Below are 23,986 nucleotides of genomic sequence, written 5' to 3'. Positions count from 1 at the left end.
TGAGTGCATTTAAGCAATTTGTAGAAAATATAATTAAGCGTGGAAATACACTCCAGGACTGGAAACAAGGGCTATGGCGGACAGCTTTAAATTGAATCCATTAACCTGATTTTTGCACTTAATTGCATCATGATCTAATTGCATCATAAAATATGTAATATGTTTTGTTTGACATTGATGGAAAAGGCTGTTTTATATTTTGATTTGGTACCATTATGAAAATAGCATCTATGTAAGCTCTTTGTCCCCAAGTCCCACAACCTCAACAATTACTTACAAAATGCATTGATCGCATGTTGTCAGAACACAACAAAAGTTAGACTTAAAAACTACACATTCTTCAGTAAGTTTATGAAAATATACTTCTTCAACTTTTGAAAACTGGAAAATATAACAATTTTCAAAAAAAAAAACTCTACTCACATGAACATCACTTTCAGTATATAAAGTGGCATCGATATGTAAGGACTGAAAGGAAACAAAATTAGATAATATGAAAAATTATGACCTCCTTTAGATATAGTGAAAACAACTTACTGAACATTTTAAACTTTTTAAATTACATTTTTAAAAATTTTGAGATGATTTCAGTTTCATATGCAATTATAAGAGAAAATGTAGAGAGATCCCACAAACCCTTCACCATTCCTCAGTGGGAATATCCCGAATGCCATAGTACAATACCATAACCAGGAAACTGACACTCATCCGATCCACCCACCTTGTTGAGATTTCACCAGTTCCATGTGCACTGATGTGGCTATGTAGTTCTACTCAGTTTTACCAGATGTGTAAATTCATGTAACCACCTCCACAGTCAAGGCACAGAACAGTTCCATCACCATTAAAATCCTCCTCCCACACTTCCATAGCCCAAACCACCTTTCTCCCTACACATTCCACCCCCCACTTTCTAATCCCTGGCACCCACTTCTCTCATCTCCATTCCTATATCACTTCAAGAATGTTATATAAGTGGAATCATATAGTACAGAACCTTTTGAGACTGGTTTTTTGAAAAACTTAATAGACTATTCTTTGAGCAGTTGTAGGTTTCTGGAACATGAGAAGAAAGTACAGAAACTTCCCAAACTTCCTTGTCCCCCTGCACAGTTTCTTCTATTATTAGTATCTTGCATTAGCGTGGTACATCTATTACAATTGATGAGCCAATACTGATACATCTGTAACAAAAGTTCATAGATTACATTGGGATTCACTCTCAGTGTTGTATATTCTATGAATTTTAACCAATATATAATGACATGTATCCACCATTACAGTATCACACAAAATAGTTTTATTATAAAAATCACCTGTGCTCCATCTATTCATCTCTCCCTTTCCTCTAACACCTGGAAACCACTGATGTTTTTACTGTATCCAAAGGACATTCTTATCCATTGGATACATTGTGCATCCATTGGATATTCTTATCCATTGGACATTCTTATCAAATGGATATATTCTGTATACATTCTTGCAAAATGTCATAGAGTTGGAACCACATGTAGCCTTTTTAGATTGGCTTTTTTCACTCAGTGATGTGTTTTTAAGGTTTCTCCATGTCTTTTCATGTCTAGAAGCTCATTTCTTTTTATTGCTGAATAATATTCTATTGTATGGATGTACCTCTGTTAGCTTATTCAGACTGGCTTTTTTTCACACAGCATAATACTTTGGAGAGCCATCCAACTTGTTTTATCAGTAATTTTTTCCTTTTATTTGCTCAGTATTATTCCATGATTAATGTACCACAGTTTATTTACCTGTTCAAGGGCATTTGGGCTGTTTTCAGTTTTTAGCTATTATAAATAAAGGTCTATGAATGTACATGTGCCTGTTTTTCTGTGGAGGTAAGTTTTCATTTCTCTGATATAAATGTTCGAGAGTGCAACTGTTGGATCACGTGGCAAATGTGTTTTATATTGGTGGCAAATTTGTTTTATATTTTAGAGTAGCTATAAAATTTTACATTCTCATCAGACATATGTGTGATCCAATTTCTCCACATCCTTGCCAGCATTTAGCATTATTACTTTTAATTTAAATATTCTTACAAGTGTATAGTGATATGTCATTGTCGTTTTAATCTGCAACCTCTAAATAATATGCAGCAATTTATTGGTACTTTCTTCCAGAAAAAAGTCTTGGGGTGATTTATAATTTCTTCCTTTCTAATCTGCCCACGTTTAGTTCTTGTTCTTGCCTTGCCAATTTAGCTAAAGTTCCAACACTGTTTTGAATAAGAGTAGTGAGAGGTGACATATTTGCCTTGTTTCTAATCTCAGCAGAAAAACATTCAGTCTTTACCCATTATGTATGATGTTAGCTCTAAGTTTTTTGTACATGCTTGGTATCAAGTTGAAAAAGTTACTTCTCTATTTCTGGTTTGCTGAGAAATTTTACTAGGAACAGGTATATTTTAAAATGCTATTTCTCCATCAATCGATCTGATCATAGGATAGTCTACTTTAGCCTGTTGATAAGGTGGATTACATTGACTGATTTTCCAATATTAAGCAGGTCTTGCATATTTGGAAACAATCCCTTTGGTCATGGTGTGTAATTTTTTTTAATACACTGGTGGATTTTATTTGCTAATGTTTTATTGAGAATTTTGCATCTAAGTCATTAGAAGTATTTTCTGCTTTCTCTTTTGGTACTGCCTTTGTCTGGTTTTAGCATCTGGGTAATACTTGCCTCCTAATATGAGTTAGAAGATGTTCTTCTATTTTTGGAAGTTATTGTAAAATTGGTGTTAATTCTTCTTTAAGTGTTTGGTAGAACACTCCATTGAAACCAGCTGGGCGTAGGGATTCGTTTGGGGGAGTTCTTTTTGGCGAATTCAGTGTCTTTAATAGTTATAGTAGTTTGGGGATTGTTTATTTCATCTTTGTTAAATTTTGGTAGTTTGTGTTTTTGAGGAATTGGTCTATTTCTTCCAAATTGTCAAATTTAGAGAATAAAGTTGTTTATAGTTTTTCTTTATTATCCTTTTAATGTCTGCAGATTCTGTAGTGATAGTCTCTAATTTCAGTCCTGACATTAATAGTCTATATCATCTCTCTTTTAATCTTTGTCAGTCCTGCTGGAAGTTTATCAATTTTACTGATTTTTTTCCCCTAGTAATGAGCATCATGTTTCATTAAGTTTCTCTATTGTTTTCCTGGTTTCAATTTCATTATTTTCTGCCCTTATATTTACTTTTTCTTTCCTTCTGCTTGTGTTAGGTTTATTTTGCTCTTCTCTCTCCAGTTTTTTGAGGTGGGAACTTGGCTAGTTGATACAAGATCTTTCCTTTTTCCTAATATAATCACTTAGCTTTACAAATTTCCTTCTCAGTAATGCTTTACCTGAATCCTACAGATCTTGATATGTTGTATTTTCATTTTCATTCAGTTCTATGTACTTTTTTTTATAAACTTTGAGACTTAATCTTTGACCTATGGAATACTTAGAAGTATTATTATTTAATTTTCAAGCGTTTGGAGACTTTCCTGCTATATTTATATAATCGACTTCTACTTTATTCCACTGTGGTCAGAGAACATACTCTGCATGATTGCAATTCTGATGAATTTGTTAAAGTTTGTTTTATGGCCCATGATATGTTTAGTCTTGGTGAATCGTGCCTGAAAAAAATACGAATTCCCTGTTGGTGGGTGAAAGGTTTCATCTATTGTTGGCTGACTGTGTTGTCGAGTTCTTCTATATTCTTTTTGATTCTCTGTCCAGTGATTCATTTGTTACTTAGGAAGCGGTAAAGTCCTCCACTATAATTGTGAATGTGCTTTTTCTCCTTTCAGTTTGATTCATTTTTGCTTCTTGCCTTGTCAGGCTCTGTCATTGGGTGTGTACACATTTAAGATCACATTTTCCTGGTGGATTGATCTCTTACCATTTTGAAATGTACCTCTTGATTCTAGTAATTTTACTTGCCGTGAAGTCTACTTTATCTGATATTAATATAACTACTTCTGATTTTTAAAAATTACTGTGTGCATGTGCATCAGCTTCCTAAAGCTATTGTAATTAAGTATCAAAATGAGGGCTTAAAACAAAAATAATTTATTCTCTTACAGCTTTGGAAGCTAAAGGTTCAAAATCAAGATGTCAGTAGGGCCATGCTGTCTCCAAAGGTTCTAGAACAATCCTTGTTTACCTCTCCCAAGTCTCTAGTGGCTCCTGGCAATCTTGGGCCTCTTGTGGCTTATAGCTGCATCATTCTGGCCTTCTTTGGCTTGTAGCCGCCTCCAATTTCACATGGCCTTCTTCCCTGTGAGTCTCTCTATGTTCTGACCTCTTGTAAGGACAGCTAGACATTGGAGTTAAGGCCCAACCCACCCCAGTATGACTTCATCTTAACTAATTATATTTGCAAAGACCCTATTTCCAAATAAGTTCACATTTTGAGTTTCCCAGTAGACATAACTTTTTTATGGGGGCAGGGGGGCACTATTCAAACCATTATAATATGGTATATTTTTTTCTCTTTTCAATTTCAACCTACTTATGCCACTGGGTTTGAAGTATTATTGTTTAATTTCCAATTGTAGACAGCAAAATGGCAAAATGTGGTTGGTGTTTTGTTATCAATTTGGCCAATCTCCCTCCTTTACTGTATTCTGTTTCTCCTCCCTTTTGAGATGCTAATGCTAGGAATGTTGAACCTTTTATTATCCCAAAGATCCCTGAGGCTTTTTTCCCCCCAGTCTGTTTTCTATTACTCTATCTTCAAGTTCACTGCCTTTCCTCTGTCACAGTCATCCTGCTCATGAGTCTCTCCAGTTTGTTTTGTATTTCAGTTATTGTATTTTTCAGTTCTGTCATTTTCATTTGGTTCATTTTACATATTGTATTTCTTTGCTAAGACTTCATTTTATCCAGTTGTTTTCAAAGGTATGTGTAATTGCTTGGTACATTTTTATGATGGCTGCTTTAAAATCCTTGTCAAATAATTCTAACATCTAAACCATCTCCATTTCAAAGTCTATTTCAGAGACTTTTCTCATTCCAGTTGTGTTTTTCCTGCTTCTTGGTACAATGAGTGATTTTCAGCTGTATTCTGATATTTTAGCTTTATGTTAGGAGACCCTGGTTCCATCTAAACCTTCTATTTTAGCATACAGCCACCCTGTTTGGGTTGAGGCTCTGATTTACATATATTTGCTGTGGTTCCCATGACAATTTAGTTTTCAGAATCTTTGTGGTGCTAACTTGAAATGCTCAGTTCACCAGATGCCCCTGGGATGCCCACTGGCCCCTGCTGTATCACCCAAGGGGTGGAGGACAATTCTCTTGGCCAATTGTCAGTGGGACTCCTGTTTTCTTCCCCCTGCTAGTTCTGCCAGGCCAGCTGGTGTCTCTAGATGAGAGACGGGGTTCTCTGGCCACAGGACAGAGAGCTCTTCCCTGGGACAGGCCATGCCCCCTGCAAGTGCCTCCAGGCTGCCAGGTTTCTTTGGTAGGAGAAGGGAGTCTCTGGCCTGTGGTGATAGAGAGCTCTTCATACTGGGCCACTTATAAATTGAGTTTTAAAGATAATTACGATCCGAAAATTGTTAAGTAAAAGCATTGAAGGTTTTACCAGGCTCATGAATTTCTACAAAAATATTGCTTCAAGTGAGATTTCATTAAGACTGACAGCGAAACACAGGGAGAGGCATACTCCACAGCAATCATACCAGATAGCTTATGGAAAAATGAGTACTCACTTGAATAAGCTTGTCAATTATTTTCAAATCACTTATTACATCCTGCCAGTTTGCCTCTGTTTTGGGAAGACCTGCACTGATACAGCTGAAAGCAAAACCAAAGAGCAAAACATTTTGAATAAGCATAATACTGGCTTGATGAATACATAGGCAAAAGAGCAATCAAGATTTTCTTATTCCGATCAGCGAAAAGATAAGTGTTATCCTTGCCTTTGTGCATTCAACAGCTTTGTAGATGAATATAAACGCAGAATATACAGTACAACCCCTTGACACTTTAGACTAATTTAAGGACTGACCAACTGGGATTAGAGAAAAACCTAATTTGGGAGGATAACTATAAATAACCTGGTGCGATTTATCACAATGGAAAACACACAGCACGTAATGTGTGGTAGTGCTCAGTAAATGTTTTTGAATAAACTGCTGATATTCTTTAAGTAGCAGATCCATCAGACTTTTAAGTCTATTAAATTGGTGCAATTCTTTATATATATATATATATATATATATATATATACACACACACACACACACATATATATACATATATATATTTTTTAATTTTTTTTAACATTTATTTATTTTTGAGGCAGAGAGACAGAGCATGAACAGGGGAGGGTCAGAGAGAGAGGGAGACACAGAATCTGAAACAGGCTTCAGGCTGTGAGCTGTCAGCACAGAGCCCGATGCGGGGCTCGAAATCACAGACCGTGAGATCATGACCTGAGCCGAAGTTGGACGCTTAACTGACTGAGCCACACAGGCGCCCCTATATATTTTTTAATGTTTATTTATTACTGAGAGAGAGAGACACAGGGCACGAGTGTAGGGAGGGGCAGAGAAAGAGAGAGACACAGAATCTGAAGCAGGCTCCAGGCTCTGAACTATCAGCACAGAGCCTGACACTGGGCTTAAACTCACAAACCACCAGATCATGACCTAAGCCCAAGTCAGACGTTTAATGGACTGAGCCACCCAGGTGCCCCAGGTGTGATTCTTAAAATAAGCAATAATCACTTTCATGGAATGACTCTGATAGTAAATATTCTTTACTATAGATTCAACATGCACCTTGCACATTGCTCAGGCTACGACTATGCTTGCCCTAGCTTTCTTCATAAATATTACAGACTTGAGCCAAATCCAGTCTTGAATGATCATATACTTACTCATTTTGGTAACACTGAAATTTAACATCAGGACAAAAGACTCATCATACACTGACCAAGTGACTGTGGAATGATTCTTCAAACTTCAGGAACCAATAGCTGCTCCCTGATGGATCTTGTACAGAAGCAAGATAGCCAATACTAATTTTTCCTGTGAGCAAAGATGCACTACACACATCCACAGCTCCCCACACCAGGAGGGCATCAGTAAGGGAAAGTGAGCTGGGAGTCATACTACATAACTACAGGTTGGGTACTTTGGGCCAACTGTGTACAGAGTGTTAGCTACATCTAAGAAAGAAGAAGAAAGTTAATAAAGCACAGAAATGTCTGAATGTTTATGAAGAGGAAAAGCAAAAGGCCTAAATAAAGAAATGTTTCCAATTGAGGGAGGATAAGGTTCAAAGGACAGGAGACTTCAGTGCCAGGGATAGATAACAGAGTAACACGAACAAGCCCTCAGTATCTATTTTTTATGTTGTGAAAATCATGTAAGATGTGAATGAGGAATGTACTTCCAAGTTTAGGTAAATGTTAAGAGATCCAGTTTATTGGAAGGGTATAACACTTAGCTGGGATATTAGCAGAATGTAGAAATGTTCAAGTGGGTGTTAACCAAACTTCCTCTGAGTGTTCATAATCTGCCCTCTATTGTTCCCAAATACTTAGAGCCTAAGGATTTAAGCAAACTGGACATAAACCAATTTAATAGAGAATATGCTGAGTAACAATGATCATGGCCATTAACATGATGATATTTAGGCTGAAAGATACAAGTACCTCAAAATGAAGACAGGAATGCAAGCTTCAGTTAAAAAATGGCTGTTCAGAAGTAAACACAAGTAGCACTGGATGGAAGTACTTCTCAAATATGGTTTCTGAAAAACAGAATCATATGCAAAGCAGTTAAAACATGTTTAGTTAAAAAATGATATACATTTAAAATGATATTTTATCATGTTGTAGGTTCCAGGAGGTAAATTGATCAAAACTTCAGAATTAATGCTATTAGAATTAATGAAGCTAGAACTTATCTTTCTTCCTTTCTCCCTCCTGCCATCTCTGTCTCTTATGTGCAAAATTACTTACTATATATTTTTCCAGATGCATTTCAATGACGATAATTTTAAGAAAATTCCCATATTACTAATCTGTGTATATACTAATATCACTACTTACTTTGTTTCTATTATCCTTATTCTCCTCATATTTTTTTTTCCTTTTTAATAATTCAACATATATTTTTTGTTTGTTTGTTCTTAATTCTCTATGGCATGTTCATTTTTTTTTTCTTTGGATGTCATTGAAAACAGTTACAGACCCAACTAAAGATACTCTGTGCCATCCTAACAAGTGATACATAATAATTTTTCTTGGTGATTTAGGGAAATATTCATCTTAGAACTTCTCAGAGTTTTGATATGTTTGCCTGTCTCTTTCACACTGTCAAAGCCTTTACAGTTTCAGAGAGCCCTTGAACCACTAAGAATCTGTTTCATTTAGTCTACACTGAAAGGATGAATAATACCTAGACCTTGCCATCAAAGACTACACCATTCATTGAGTAGATGAAAATTCGAAGAACAAAACAGGGTGAGAAAAGTGAAATGATACATTTACAATGGCATGAAGAGCCCATCAGGGTGCTAGTAGAGTTCAAATACCTATTCCACTTACTTTCAAAATAAGAATAGTCCACACATGAATAGACCCCTGGGACACAACAAGATCTTTGGAGAATTGTCATATAACTTATCACGAAGTATCTGAGATTCAAGTGATCCTTTTGAAAAGTCCATATACTATCTCTACTAATTTTCCTTACCGAAATTCTCATTACTCAATGCCAGAGTAAATCCTTAAGTGTTGAAGAAGAGCTGGCTATGACAGTGGGATTCCAGCAGCCATCCATCCAGAATACTTCCTACAATACAATCGAGGGTAAGGAATTAAAAACATGGTGGACTAGTGAGGAAAAGGACTAGTTTGGAAAAGGAAGGAAGAGAATTAATATTCACTGAGCACATACTTTTTCATGGGCACTCATCAGTCACTTAATACATACATCACTTTTAAATTATTTTTTAAGTTTATTTATTTATTTTTGAGAAAGGGACAGAAAGAGTGAGCAGCGTGGGGCACAGAGAGAGAGAGAGAGAGAGACAGAGAATCCCAAGCAGGCTCTGCACTGTCAGCACAGAGCCCGATGTGGGGCTTGAACTCACAAACTGTGAGACCATGACCTGAGCTGAAACCAAGAGTCGGACCTTTACCCCACTGAGCTACCCAGGCGCCTCTATACACATCACCTTTAATCCTCACAACAATCCTACGGGGTGGGGTTACCAGCATTTGGGTAAACTGCCCAGGCCCCAGAGCAAGTCCAAGACCACCAGGATTTGAGACCAGGTCTGTCTGAAGACAAAGCCCAAACACTTTCCACTATAGTATGTTCTTGAATTGGCAAATTCCAAAGTTGCATATTTACTTAGTAACCAGTAGAAGTCACCAAATACCTGGCTTCATATAAACCACTGACTGTTAATTTAATTTACAACAGAAGTATCTACTTCTACAGACATTGAACAGCTGTTTTCAGTCTTTGAAATAAATCACTGTTAATTGAAATGTTATTTGAGAATTTCATAAGTAACAAATTCTATTTTTTCTAATTCAAGGCAATGAAGAATGTGAGGTTTACACAGTCCCATATTCAACTCCATTTTATTAAAGTAAAGATTAAAACTAAGACATATAAAATATAAACAATTATTTTTGCCATCCTTTAAAAATAGTATGTATTTGTTGACCTCTCCACAAAAATCAAAATCTGCTTTGCCCCTGACATAAATATTCATTGCAATTAAGTTTTGTAAACTCAATTAATTAAATTATTTTATTTTTCACATGACTTTTATGATATATGATGTATAAATCTTTATTTTTTTAATGTTTTATTTATTTTTGACAGAGAGAGTGCACACGCACATGCATGAGTGGGGGTGAAGCAGAGAGAAAGAGGGAGACAGAGGATCCAAAGCAGGCTCTGGGCTCTGTGCTGACAGCAGTGAGCCTGACAAGGGGCTTGAACTCATGAACCGTGAGATCATGACCTGAGCCGAAGTCGGACGCTCAACCGACTGAGCCACCCAGGCACCCCTGATATAAAATCTTTAAAAGAAAAACTAGTATTTATCTACATGTTAAACAAGACACTATGAGAGTACCTTCAACAGGAATGCCTCTTTTTCAAAAACATATTAAATTCAGTCATATGACCTGAATCATATGTACGATTTTAATTAAAGCAAACTCTCCTTATTCCTCTCAACCAATAATCATTCTCTTTGCCTGTATTATCTCAATGCTTCAAGTTTTTACAAAACTTCACATTTATCTTGTAATTGTCCAAAGCCTCTTAAATTCCTTCCATCTTTTTGAGTTATGGTATCCCAAACTTCGCATTGGTCAAATAACAGTATCTATTGACCTGGGACTGAGCGGTACTGAGGGTGATGGAGGTGTTAATAAGGCCTTGGGAAACTACTGCAGTAAGCAATGAGGATTTCACTTCTGGGCTTTTGCGGCAGCGCATCTCCCCACGTGCAGGGTGTCTGACCCTTACCAGTGTGGCAGTGGACTTGCACTGCCCCGCCCAACCACCTCCAGCTGGCATAGGTCAAGGAGACTAAGTGCTGTGCTCAGAATGCTCCTACCAAGCATGGTGGAATGCAGCAGAAAACCACATCAAAAGCTTCAAGCAAAATAATGTTAATAGAGACCAATGGAGGAGAAAAGGAAACTTTTACAGCTTTGCCACCAACAAAAGAACTGATGTGGTTTCCTAGGCTAAGAGCAAAATATCTGGCTTTCAAAGCAGCTTTGGAAGCATTCAACCTGCCACCTACTAGTGCTGTGGACCAGTAATTTTACTAAAATATGTGTGAGTGTAAGCACGCACGTGTGTGGGTCAAAAATCAGTGTGGATCTTAAAAACTGAAAATGTAGAATACCCTATTCCTTTCTCTTTAGCCAGGACTCAATGTTAACTATTAATATAATTAATATTAATGGCGGTAATATTGTAATATGTATTGCTTACCTAGTGCTTTCGGTTTATAACATTATTTCCTATACAGTACTACATTCAATCCTGGCAATATCTTATAGCGAAAGACATTACTCTTATTTCACAGTGACGAAATTGAGGTTCTGAGAGGTTAAATGACTTGCTTCAGGTAAATGTCATGCATGTGGCCATGAAAATCTACCTCACAATCCAAGTTGGGCAGAAGGAGGAGGGATGCAACAAACTGAGAAGTGTAAGCCCCTTAATATAGGAAGTAGCTGGGGCACCTGGGTGGCTCAGATGGCTGAGCATCTGACTCTTGGTTTTGGCTCAAGTCATGATCTTGGTGGTTTGTGGGTTCAAGCTCCACATCCAGCTCTGCTCTGGCAGCACAGAGCCTGCTTGGAATTTTCTCTCTCTCCTCTCTCTCTGCCCCTTCCCTGCTCTCTCTCTCTGTCTCAAAATCAACAGACATTAAAAAATATATACATATGTGAATAATAAAAATATATATGTGAATATATATATATATATATATATATATATATATATATATATATATATAAAATAAAAAGCCCTACTCTCTAACAGTTTAAAAATAGGTCTTTCAAATTTCTTGTGTGAAACAGAATTCAAGTTCTTCCACATCCATTATTCCATGTGATTCTCACAAAACACTCGCTAGAAGTGGCTGAAACCAGGTTAATTACTTTCTGAGAAGGCAAATCTAGGTATGAAATAAATTATCCACTTCCCTTTATGTCATATTTTTGGAGAACTGGGAAAGCAGTGTTTAATCCTGGCGTACTAATGGCATATGGTCACGAAATGTCCTCACAATCAGCGTCTTTGGTTTGCCCTTCACTCAACTGGGTGCACGACTCCAGGAAATAAAGAAAGACTAAATCCCAGCCCTACACCCAAGTTGCTCACCAAGTTTGAGCAGGAAATTTTTTGCGATCTTGTGATTGGGTGTCACTGCAGGGTGGCTGTTGACCTTATGGTGGCACTGCAAAGCTAGCAGGATGTCACTGCCCAGGGGTAAGACATTGGGAAGAGTTGACAAATCAACACAGCTGGGCAGCTCTAAGAGCTCTAATTCCGGAGTGACTTGTGGAAAATAATTGTGCACATCTTGCATTCCATACCAATATTGTAGTCCTTCCCGGTGAGGAAATATAACCTAATGCACTGCCGTTTGGCCTTGTTTTATTCTGTTTCATTATTTACTCGCCTTGTCACACATTTAAAGTAAATTTAAAAAGGCTTAGCACAAAAGAAGAGTTATAAGTATTGGTTAATTTGGTAAACACATTAATCTGTTCACTCAAAAAAAAAAAAAAAACTAAAAGTGAGGGCAAACCAACGTTGCGTGCTTCTGGAGAATATAGAGAATGGAAGACAGCATTGCTGCCCCTTATGCATTTAGTAAATATTTACTGAGTACTTACTATGTGCTAGACATTTCTCTATGACCTTGGGATACATCAATCAATGCAGAGGACAGAGAACCTTGGTTTTAGGGGGAAAGAGACCATTTGTAACATACATAAACTATTTAATTATATATTTGATTAGAAAGAGGTAAGTGATATAGGGAAAAGAAAACACAAAGTAAGACAAGAAGGATGTGGTCGCGATTTTGAATAGGTGATCAGGATAGAGTTCAGCGAGAAGAAAATCACATCAGAGATGTAAAGGCAGGAAGGGAATGTGCCCTAATACACCCAAGTAAAGAGCATTTGAGGCACCCGGAAGAGCTAGATCAAAGGCACATTGGCACCTGCATGTCTGTGAGTCTGAGGATCAGAAAAGAGGCTGAGGGAGCAAGCAAGGCAGAGCATAGTCTGAGATGGGGGTCAGAAAGGTGGACAGGGAGGGGTGGCTCAGATTGTGCCCTTTCAGCCACTCCACACTCTAAGGATCTGAAGTGAGAAGTCACTGCAGCATTTTGGGCAAATAACTGATACCCTCTGAATGACATTTTAAGCAATCTGTCTTGGCCCCTGTGTTAAGGACAGGCAAGGATGGAAGCAGAGGTCCTGAGACTACAGGAATGCAGGTGACACACAGTGGTGGCTGCAGTGTGAGGGGTGGCAGTAGAGACAGGGACGTGTAGTTGCAGTCAGGAAACATTGATATGACAGAACCAACAGGATTTCCTGACAGACTGGATGTGGGCCATAAGACAACAAAATACTCCCAAGTCTTTGCCCTGAGCACCTGAGATCTGAAGCTGCCGTAAACTGAAACGAGATGGACTATGGGCCGAACAGATGCTCTGAAAGGAGGGGTCGTATCAGGAGTCTTCATTTTGGACATGTGGAATTTGTGAGAGGCCAAGGGCACAGCCACACAGAAACATCAAACGGGCCGTTGGATGCAAGAATCTTGAGTTCGGGAAAGTGGTTTGAGCCTGAAATCGATATGGAGCTCATGATGCTGGTGGACTTCACAGAGGGAAAGGTAGAGAAGAGGACCAAACCTGAGCCAAGGTATTTCAATATTAATTAGTTGGGGGGGTGGGCAGAGGGGGAGAAGGACCAGAAAAGAAAATCTCAAAGGGAAGACCAGTGAAAGGGGGGAAAAAGGAGAGAGTGTGATGTTCTAGAAATCAATGAGAATTATATCCAGGACAAGAAATGACAATCACGTCAAAGGTGCTGAGACTTCAAAGAAGATACAGATTGAGCCCTGACCAGTGAGCTTGTAACCTGGGGGTCATGGGTGACTCCGACAAGAGCACTCTCAGCAGAGTGATGGAGACAGAAGCCTGCCTGAAATGGACTGAGGAGAAAGTAGGAGGAAAGAATTTATGAAATGCTAAGTACAGGCAATGTTTTGCAGAATAGTGCTCCAAAAGGGAGAAACAAAAGATGGTGGTAATAGGTATTAGAAGGTAGAGATGTGCTGAGGGAAAAATCGAGGATGTTAGCGGGAGAAAGGACCATTGCCAGGACCATTGCCAGATGACGTTCTTGAAAAGGCAGGTGAGGATGAGAAAGGAATTTCATGCACAAGTGGGGTGGTGGCTAGGTCACCTGTTGTCATGGAAGGAAGGCTGAGGGTCAAGGTGGTGCAATAGCTAGGTGGTAGATAACCGTGGTGGTATATGTCCTCCACTACTGCTTCAATATTCTCAATGAATCAGGATAAAAAGTCATTAGCAGACAGTGAGGACAGGGAAAGAGGTGTTGGGTTGAGGACAGAGGAAAATATATGACAGAGGAGAATGACAAATGTAAGTAGGGTATGAGAGCCATGCCTATTGGAAGGAAGTCCATGGCCGTGAATGGTCAGAGAGTGAGATTCATCAGCATGTGCGTGTTTTCTGCAGCCACATTAAACTGCAAGGATCAGGCAGGCCTGCCATAGGTGGAGAACTGGATTTGATCATGGTCACGTATGCCAGCAACCACAAACAAGAGAGAGGCAAGGGACTTGAGGTTATGTGAGAAAGTACAATGGAGATATGGCCAGGAAATCTAAGTTTTTGTTTTTACTGTAAGACTTCATGGAGGAAGTGTTCCTGGAATCATACCTTAAAGAATGATTAGATTTTAGGGGCGCCTGGGTGGCTCAGTCGGTTGAGTGTCCGACTTCAGCTCAGGTCATGATCTCGCGGTCCGTGGGTTCGAGCCCCGCGTCGGGCTCTGTGCAGACCGCTCAGAGCCTGGAGCCTGTTTCAGATTCTGTGTCTCCCTCTCTCTGACCCTCCCCTATTCATGCTCTGTCTCTCCCTGTCTCAAAAATAAATAAAACGTTAAAAAAAAATTAAAAAAAAAAAAGAATGATTAGATTTTAGATGTGAGTAAAGACAGAGAGACAACATTCTAGGTTAGGTAGAGGAAAGAGCCTGAACAAGGACATACGCACACAAGTGCAGTGTGTATTCAGAGGAAAATGTGTCATTTGATAATAGTGTGAAAGCAGTGATAAGGAAGAATGGACAAAACTGTTATGAGTATATAAAGCAGGGATTGCCAAACATCTTCTCTAAAGGGACATATGTCAGCCTTTGTCTTACATTCTCGGTCACAACTACTTAAGCCTGCTATGATAGTGGGAAAACAGCCATAGATGATGTATGAATGAATGCATTCAGAACAGACAGTTGGTGAATTTGGCCCACAGGCTATCGTTTACAGACCTCTGACTCCTGGGGATCTCTTAATCAGTCCCAATTGGAATACAGCTGAGAAAGCGGTATGTTTAAACGTCTCAAATTGTCCTACCATTAACGGTACCAGCATTTTTTTCAGTAATTGCTTTTTAGCTGTTTTCAATTGACACTAATATGAAATTTTCAAATATGAAATTACATTAAACACAATCTGTGTTTGATATTAAAGCTTTAAAAAACACCCAATTTGGACTATGTTACTGTGGGTTCCTTTTTTTTTTTTTTTTTTTTTTTTTTTTTTGAGAGTGAGAGAGCGAGGGAGAGGGGCAAAGGGACAGAAGGAATCTTAAGCAGGCTCCATACTCGGCACAGGGCCCAATGCAGGGCTCGATGCCACAACCCTGGGATCATGATCTGAGCCAAAATCAAGAGTCAGACGCTCAACTGATGGGGCACCTAGGTGGCTCAGTTAGTTAAGTGGCCGACTCTTGATTTCGGCTCAGGTCATAATCTCACAGTTCCTGAGATCAAGCCCTGCACTGGGCTTTGTGCTTAAAGTGTGGAGCCTGCTTCAGATCCTCTGTCTCCCTCTTTCTGCCCCTACCCCACTCAAGCTCTTGCTCCCCACCCCCCTCTCTCAAAAATAAATAAAATTAAAAAAAATTATTTTTTAAAGTCAGACACCCAACTGAAGGAGCCACCTGGATGCCCCACATAAGGTCACTACTTTGACTTTTAAAAATTAATTCATATAAGATCTGAAGTTGGTATTTAATTCTCTCATAAGGCCACACATCATGTTAACAGAGCCTGTAAATCTCACAATTTATCAAAATAAAAAAATAAATGATTAAGATGTTTCTTCTTTTAAAAATACCATTTCATATAAGGTTTACAAAATACATATTTTCAATATATATTTTCAATTAAACAATGGTTAAGTTTTCTGGAATACTTAAGACAAGACAAATTGCTTAATTATAGTGAAATGCTTCTAAAGCAAATCACAACCATTTACATGTCTATACTGCCAAGGACAAAGGCAGTGATAAAATCTGGACACCTTAGTTACCATGACTACTCAAAAAACATTAATTAAATAGATGGTATAAAAAATGAATATAGAAACACTTCAGGTAGTTTATCATCTAACAAAGACGATGGTACGTAAATGTAGCTGGAGGGCATATACGCTCATACCACTCTATGATCATAGTTCCATGTAGCAATATGTTCATGTGCTTTTTTTTTTGATTATTTGGTGCAAATGTTCTTGAAAAATGTGTTGTGTAAGTGTTTTTGAAAAATGGTAGCTAGTATAATTCTCTAGGGCAGGTATAATGGACAGCTTGCCCAGGATAGCACAGCTATAATATTTAACCTACTGTCTAGGAATAGGTAATGAGATCTGTTCCTCTACCCCACTTTCCAAAAGTACTGCATTCAGAACTCTTGGGAAAGGTGAAGAAATTCTCCCAAACCAGAGTACAAAAGGAAAAATATGGAAATTATGAGATAGATCTAGAAATTCCAACATAGTACTGAAGCAGAACTCCAGAAAGAGCAAAGAGAATAGAGAGCAAGAATTAATTACAAAATGATTTTTACAAATTCTACAGAGTTGGAAAAGGACACTAGCTTTTACATTGAAGGGACATAAAAAGCATAGATAAAAAATGTGGTATTTTTAATTTAAACTCTCTAATTCCAGGATAAAGAAAACCATGCTAATAGTATTCATGGAGTAAAACCAAGTTACTTTAAACACAAGAATCAGAATGAATCTGATTAAATCTGTTACTTAAAAGACAATAGAACTAACCTTCAAACTTTAATGGAAAATGGACTTGACCCTAAGAAGGTATTAAAGAAAGAGGGAAAAAATACTGTTTCATAACAATATCTTAGAAAATGTAAGATCCACAGAATGTGAAAAAATAGTGTGAAAATGTATTTTGGGAAAATAAAAATGTCCAAAATAATAGAAAAAGATGTGGGATGTAAAAATAGGAAGCATAAAACAAATAACATTTATATTTGGGTCTACATAATGGCACCATTCTTCTGAAGTATGTGGGTTTTTACCTACTTTATTCATTCATTTATTTTGCAAAATTGTGAGATCCTTGGGACACCTGGGTGGCTCAGTCGGTTAAGCTTCCGACTTCAGCTCAGGTCATGATCTCATGATAATTGGGTTCAGGCCGTGTTGGGCTCTGTGCTGACAGCTCAGAGCCTGAAGGCTGCTTCAGATTCTGTGTCTCCCTCTCTTTCTGCCCCTCCCCTGCTTGTGCTCTTTCTCTCTCTCAAAAATAAATATTAAAAAAAGTAAAAATAAAAATAAAATTTGAGATCTTTGTGGTTAAAAACCCTACTTATCTTGTCCATTACGTACCTCCAACACATAAAAGCACACTAGGTACATAATAAGCACATATTCTATGTTTGTTGGATTTGATTTTTCATTTGTTTGCAACTACATTGTTCTTGTCCTCACAACCATCAACCTCTTCACTGCACTTGCTTCTCCATCCAGATGTCCCAGTTAGTCACTGTAATACTATGCTACATGGCATCCTAAATTCCCTCCACGTTTCATCTTTCTGCTATTTTTATTTTGCTAATTTCAAATTACAAGCTACAAAGCACTGCAGGAAAAAATGCATCATTATAACTTCTTGAGAACTGCTGGGCCTTTTCTACATCCAGCCAATAATTTCTTGCTCTCCCTGACATTCTCCACCACTTTTAAAATCCACTTTATTGAGGTATAATTTCAACATAATAAAAAACACCTATTTTAGGTATACAGTATGCAGGATTTTAACAATTGTATACATCTTAAAATCACCATGGCAACCCTAAAACACATAGATAGAAAACATATACATATAATCACAAAAATTGCCTTCAAGCGCCTTTACAGTCACTCTATTCCCAACCCCAATACCAGGTAACTACTGACCTAAAATGTACTTTCCCAAATAGTGATGCGGAAGGAAAAGTACAGATAATCTCTGTGGGAAAAGAAGAGGAAGTAAACACATGCTAGGATCATTATTTACTTACAGAACATAAAACACATTCATGGTAAGTAACTGCAAAACAATCAAGATAAAAGCTTACTACAGAAAAAAAAAAAAAAACTAAATATATATTATCATTATAATTTCCAAACCCCGCCCCTCCCCCCCAAAAAAGGAAAATAAGGCAATGAAAACTTGAGGAATCTAACAGAAGACAGCGGAGGCAGAAAAGGAAAAAAAAAATAGAGGAAGTATAGTAAAAAAATACAGAGTAAAGTGGCAGTAGTAAGTCTAAATATACAAGCGTATCCCTCCACACATGCAATGTGATAAAATTGTGATATGTGATAAAAACTACACCTGCTTCCTGAAAGAACAGACACTGAGACTGAGTTTAAAAAGTAGAGAGACAGAAAGACAGATGAATGTTAAAATATGCTATTTATAACAAAAGGAACAAAAATAAAATGGCACGAAAAGCTTGAAAATGAAAGAACAAAAAATGATATGCTTAAGCCAATATGATTATAGTAATAATAAATTATGGAAAAATTAGAATTCAAGTGGCAAGTACTAAGCAACACAAAGGCTGATACACATGGATAGAAGTTATAATCTTCAAAATATATAATAATCATGAACTTTATGCACCTAATAACATGGTTATAAATTGTATAAAGGAAAAACTAATAGAAAAACAAGGGGTTATTATAGATTTTAGAACATTTTTCAGAAATTTAAATATGAAAATGAGTAGGCCTATGGTCTGTGGTGTGCAAGTAAGCTGGTTCTTTAAAACAAACAAACAAACAAACAAACAAAACACTGATACATAGCATTTGCCAATTTCTAATGTGGAAAATACCCACTCATTCTGATTTCAAGCCACCAATGGTTTAACAGCTAGTTCATTAAATGCCTGACTAGCTACTTACTTCCACAAGCCAATTAGAACTGTTTTCAGCAAACCATTGCCTATGGTAAACTTTAAAAGCAGAATGAATAATGTTTCATGTAGTATGTATGTCTTTTAGATTAAATAGATATAGATAGATGAAAACAATCTACCCTACAGAATAGCACATAAAATACTCATAAAAGTTGCCCACGACCTAGATCTAAAATGTCCATGTGCCAGACCTAAAACAAAGCCTCAAAAATTATAAAAATCTGAAAGCATATATGCCACATTATATGATCACAAACCAATAAACGTTGGATTACTGAATGGAATCATATTGAATTACAATAATATTAGTAACTTTGAATTAAAATCAATAACAAAAGAAAAGAAAAATTCTAAAATTTGCCCACTAAAAAATGTAAAATGATACTTTTAAATAATGCTAGTATAAAAGATAAAGCCAATATGAAAAGTACACTTCATTAAAAAAAAATGGGGGCACCAAAATCTGATACCAATACTAAATAATAGTATCTCAAAAAAGAAAATTATATGGCAATCTCTTGTGAACACAGATGCAATTTTCCAAAATAAAAAATTAACCAATTCAAGGGTGCCTGGGTGGCTCTGTCAGTTAAGTGTCTGACTGTTGACCTCAGTTCAGGTCTTGATCTCACAGTCGTGAGTTCAAGACTCGCATTGGGCTCCATAATGGGCATGAAGCCTACTTAAAAAAAAAAAAAATTAACAAATTCATCAAGCAGTGTTTTAACAGAGTACAATTAATCGACTAAGTAGATTTCATTTTTGAATTGAAAGGATGATTAACATCGGGAAGTTTATTAGTGTACTTGCTCTATTAAGAGATTAAAGGAGAAAAGTCATGTGGTTGCCTTCATAGACAGGACAAAACTCAGCATAAATTCCTAAAATACAAAATGTCAAAATATTCTCCAACTGATAAAGACTATTTAATACAAACCCGCAGGATTCTTATCTGGGGCCATTTTCACTATAGGTACAGAACAAGGAGGCACACAATCAGGGCTGCTAGTCAACACTGATATATGATCACAGCTACGTAGGTTCAAATCCTGGCTCTCTCACTTACTATCAGGGTGACCCTAAGACATGTATATACCTTGGTTATTTTTCTTTCTAAGTCAGTGAAATGGAAGATGAGCTCAGAACATACCTCCTATGATTACTGTGAAGATGAATGCTTTACATGTAAAGCACTTTAGACACTGCATGAAACAGGAAAGAGTCGTAACAATATTTATTAACATTACCTTGGCAATTCATCAAGAACCTTTGAGAAAATATGGCAAGCATCATTATTACAAATTACAAATTTAAAAAGTAAATTACAAATAAAGAAAGTAAAACTCAGAAGTTGAGTAATTTGCCCAACATCACACATGCTAAGAAGGAAGTTTCAGAATTTAGTCTTGGCTCCTTCATTCACTTATACATTTATCAAATATTTACTGAGCCCCTAATATGTGTCAGTAAGTAATTCTTCCTCTAAGGACACAGCACGGAAAAAGGAAAAAAAAAAACAAAACAGAAAATGTGTAATTCTAAAGTTTGACTACAATGTCCTCAATTACTATGGAGAACAATAAATGCAGCATGTGTGAAATTAATCTCTGTTTTGTACAGGATGGCAAGAAAGACCTCACCAATAAGATGGCATTGCATTTAAAGAAAGAGGGTTAGCAAACAGTATCTGAGGAAATAGCTTTCCAGGAAGAGGCAACAAGAAATGCAAAGACCTTGTGGGAGAAGTGTGTTAGGAACAGCAAGGAGGCTAACTGAGTCAGAAATTCAACAGGTAAGGTCAGGGTTAGGTAAGGGAGAGTGGCAGGAAGTATATCATCAGGTAAGGACTTGGGTTTAACTGGAAAACTTGTGTGAAGCATCTTGAGCACTGGAAGGATGTGAATTGGCTTAGACTTCAAAGGCCGCACTCTGGTTGCCATATTGAGAAAGACTGTGTGGGCAAGCCTGGGCACAGGGAGACAATGTAGCACAGGGTTGCTACAATAATCCACAATAATAGTAATAGAGATGCAGAGAGGTATATGTCCTGATGAACTGGATGTTAGGTATGAAAGAAAGAGAAGTGTCAAGGATGACTCTGAAGGCTTTGACCAGAAATGGCAAGAAGAGTATTACCATTTATTAAAACAAAGGAAGCTGTGAGAAGAACAGGTCAGAGAAAAGAGGAGTTCGGTTTTAAAAAGATTAATTTTCATGGTTATTAAGTAGTCAACTTTATCAAGACATTGGGAGAAGCTTGATTTCAGCTCGAGATCCCAGAAAGAATTATGGGAATATTGATAATATACCAAATAAGCAATCAATCGGTGAGTGCAAAGGAAACCAGAGGCCTATTGGTCTTTACGATTCAGTTCTGTACAGCAGGTATTTACTGGGTATCCCCTATGTGCCTGGCACTAGGGTTCTAAAGGAGAATAAGCAGAGTCCTTGTTCTTCAAGAAGTTACAAAAACACACATATACTTTCATTATGATATCATAAATACTAAGACAGTTTGGGTATCCAGATTTTTAGGTTGAGAGAAATCCTAGAGGAGATGACAAAAATAGATTCCCTGAGAGAATAAATAAAGTCAGCCAATCCAAGGAAGAAGAGAAGGACTAACCAGGTAGAGGGGAAATAATGGGCAAAGGCACAGAGGCAGGAAACAATAGGGAGCATGCAGGTAAACCCCAACACTGTAAATTTCCATATCAAGTTAGAGAAAAGGAGTGGTAGTGGTATAGTAAATGATAAACGGGAGCCCTGCCTCACAGGAGAATTTGCTGTTCACTGTGTTCATGAGTGCTGTGGCATGATTAAATCTGCATTGGATATAGATCATCTTGACCACTGGGCAGAGGGTGTACGTAAAGGAAGCAAGACTGAAGGCAGGAAAATGAGTCAATTATTATTACGGTAGTCAACATAAGGACTAAACTGAGGAAGAAGTAATAGGAATTGAAAAGTAATAATAATATTAGTTATCATAGTAATACTTCCCTGCAAAATTGGCAGGTCCTGTTGGCTGTCCTAGAATGTACGCTGAGGTGGGGAGGAAGAGTCTAGGATGACTAATGGCTTGTATGCTTTGATGGTAGGATAGTGGGATCACTAATTGAGATTGGACCCAGGCTGGGCTCATTTGAAGGGAAGATGGTTCACTCAGTGTTGGAAATGTCAAGTTGGGAAGGCTGGTGGGACACCAAAGAAAATGTTCAGGCACACAGATGAATATGCAAATCAAAGCTGAAGAGATGGCAGGGCTGGAGACTGAAGGCATTGGCTTAAAACCGTGAGTTCGGAGGAGAGCAAGCTAGAAGAACATGTAAAGAGAAAACTACGGTGAGAAAGAGAGAACAAACATCTTTAACCTTTCTTTAGATAATGGCTTCAGTGAAAGGCTCCTAATTGCTTCAGGTTATTGGTCACAGCTAACGTGATCACACAGCAAGCAATTATAGCACTCTCATGGACTCTGATGGCACATTTCCTTGAATGTAAGAAGCACGTTTTTTCAATGTGAACATTTCTGAAATAGGGTCACGTCTTATAAATGATCCCTATCGTCATCCTCAGAAAAGCTGCTCTTAAAAAGACTGTGCTTAAAAAAAATGACGATGTTTCACCACCGGTGCACTGGAAAAAGAGACTATGAGGGATTTATGTGCAGGACGTATATTGAGAAGTGCCTTTAGGATCAGTATCTGTGAGGGAAAAAAAGCTCAATTGGGCAGAGGGAGAAGTAAGGCCATCACCACCTGGGCTTTGCGGAGCTCTAAAGCTGGGATAGCTCTCAGGAGTTGCACCAAGTTGGGGAAAGGAGGGCCTTTATAACACTCCCTCCGAAGAAACACTGGATGCAGGCTGCCCCAGGGGAGTGGGTGTGACCTTGGACAAGGAGAGTCTCTCCCAGAGAGAACTGTCCCCTGAGACTCTAGCAAGCAGTACTCCCAGCAGCTAGCATAACAAACTCTTCATTCCTTAAGATGAGTATGCCCACAGCACGCATCCAATACTAATGATTATTTAGGAATGAAGGAAATGCAGCATTTTTATCTCAGCATGATGTGATCTTACTATGATCATGAAGTATTAAACATAAATTTTCTCTGGCACAACCCATTTCAAAATCAATTTTAGTAAAAATATAGGTCATCTGAAATCCTACCCTGTTGGGGATAAAGTAGAAAAAAGAGCATTATTTCTTTAAAAAAATTATGTAAGGTCAAAAAAGACATCCACTGCAAAATTCCTAGGGATTTCCTCAAAAATATTTGGCAATGAAAGAGTAAAATAATCATGGTAAGAGCTAACCTACTGAGCACTTAGAATGAGAGGCAGATTTACCACAAACTCAGTGGTGCTCCCATACCTCTGTCTTGCATTGCCAATGGTGAGGAAGCAACACTCCTAGCCCTGTAGTGGGACCCCTGCTTTTGGTCACCTTCTACCTCCTAGAAGTCATACTGGGTTTGTAAGCAGCTACTACCTGCCGGCAGGCTGCCGGAACTTCCTTCAATCTGTTTGGACTCTAATGATAATCTAGCCCCATTGGACCTCATGAAGAATCTGGACCTTATCTGTGACTCTAAGGATGTGAATGCAATGCATCAGGGCCACTATGGGTCCCAGGTTCTCAGCCACTTTATATGCCTTGCCCCCATCTCTCATAGCAAGACCTCATCCACAGGGTAGGGATGGGGAGCCAAGAGGGAACAGTAAGGACCTGGCCAAGCTGTGGAGGCACTGCCTGTCTGAGATCATGTCAAGTGAAACCCAAAAGCTGGATTTCTCCACAGTTTCCCTCCAAACGAGAAAGACCGCCTGAGCATGACGCTGTGGAAACAGAAATGCAGTGTTTCTAGTAATGCATTATCAAGGTAAATGAATACTTCCTAAACCATCAATAATAAGAAACAAATTTCTA

The 23,986-nt window shown here is 37.9% G+C and overlaps 1 protein-coding gene across 1 annotated transcript in view; it reads right to left on the bottom strand.

Annotated features, from left to right (window-relative positions):
- IL15 (interleukin 15) overlaps positions 1-23,986 on the bottom strand; it is a 79,884-nt gene that overhangs the window by 6,018 nt on the left and 49,880 nt on the right. Inside the window, exons 2-5 of the mRNA XM_049632215.1 lie at positions 8,715-8,813; positions 7,670-7,767; positions 5,718-5,802; positions 424-468 (exon numbers count right to left, since the gene is read on the bottom strand). Of these exons, the coding sequence (XP_049488172.1) occupies positions 424-468; positions 5,718-5,802; positions 7,670-7,767; positions 8,715-8,726 (240 nt within the window). The 5' untranslated portion in view covers positions 8,727-8,813. The remainder of the gene's footprint in view (positions 1-423; positions 469-5,717; positions 5,803-7,669; positions 7,768-8,714; positions 8,814-23,986) is intronic.

Source organism: Panthera uncia, chromosome B1 (assembly GCF_023721935.1).
Source record: "Panthera uncia isolate 11264 chromosome B1, Puncia_PCG_1.0, whole genome shotgun sequence".
In the NCBI taxonomy this organism is placed as follows: domain Eukaryota; kingdom Metazoa; phylum Chordata; class Mammalia; order Carnivora; family Felidae; genus Panthera; species Panthera uncia.
This window is presented reverse-complemented; position numbering and strand designations above follow the sequence as displayed.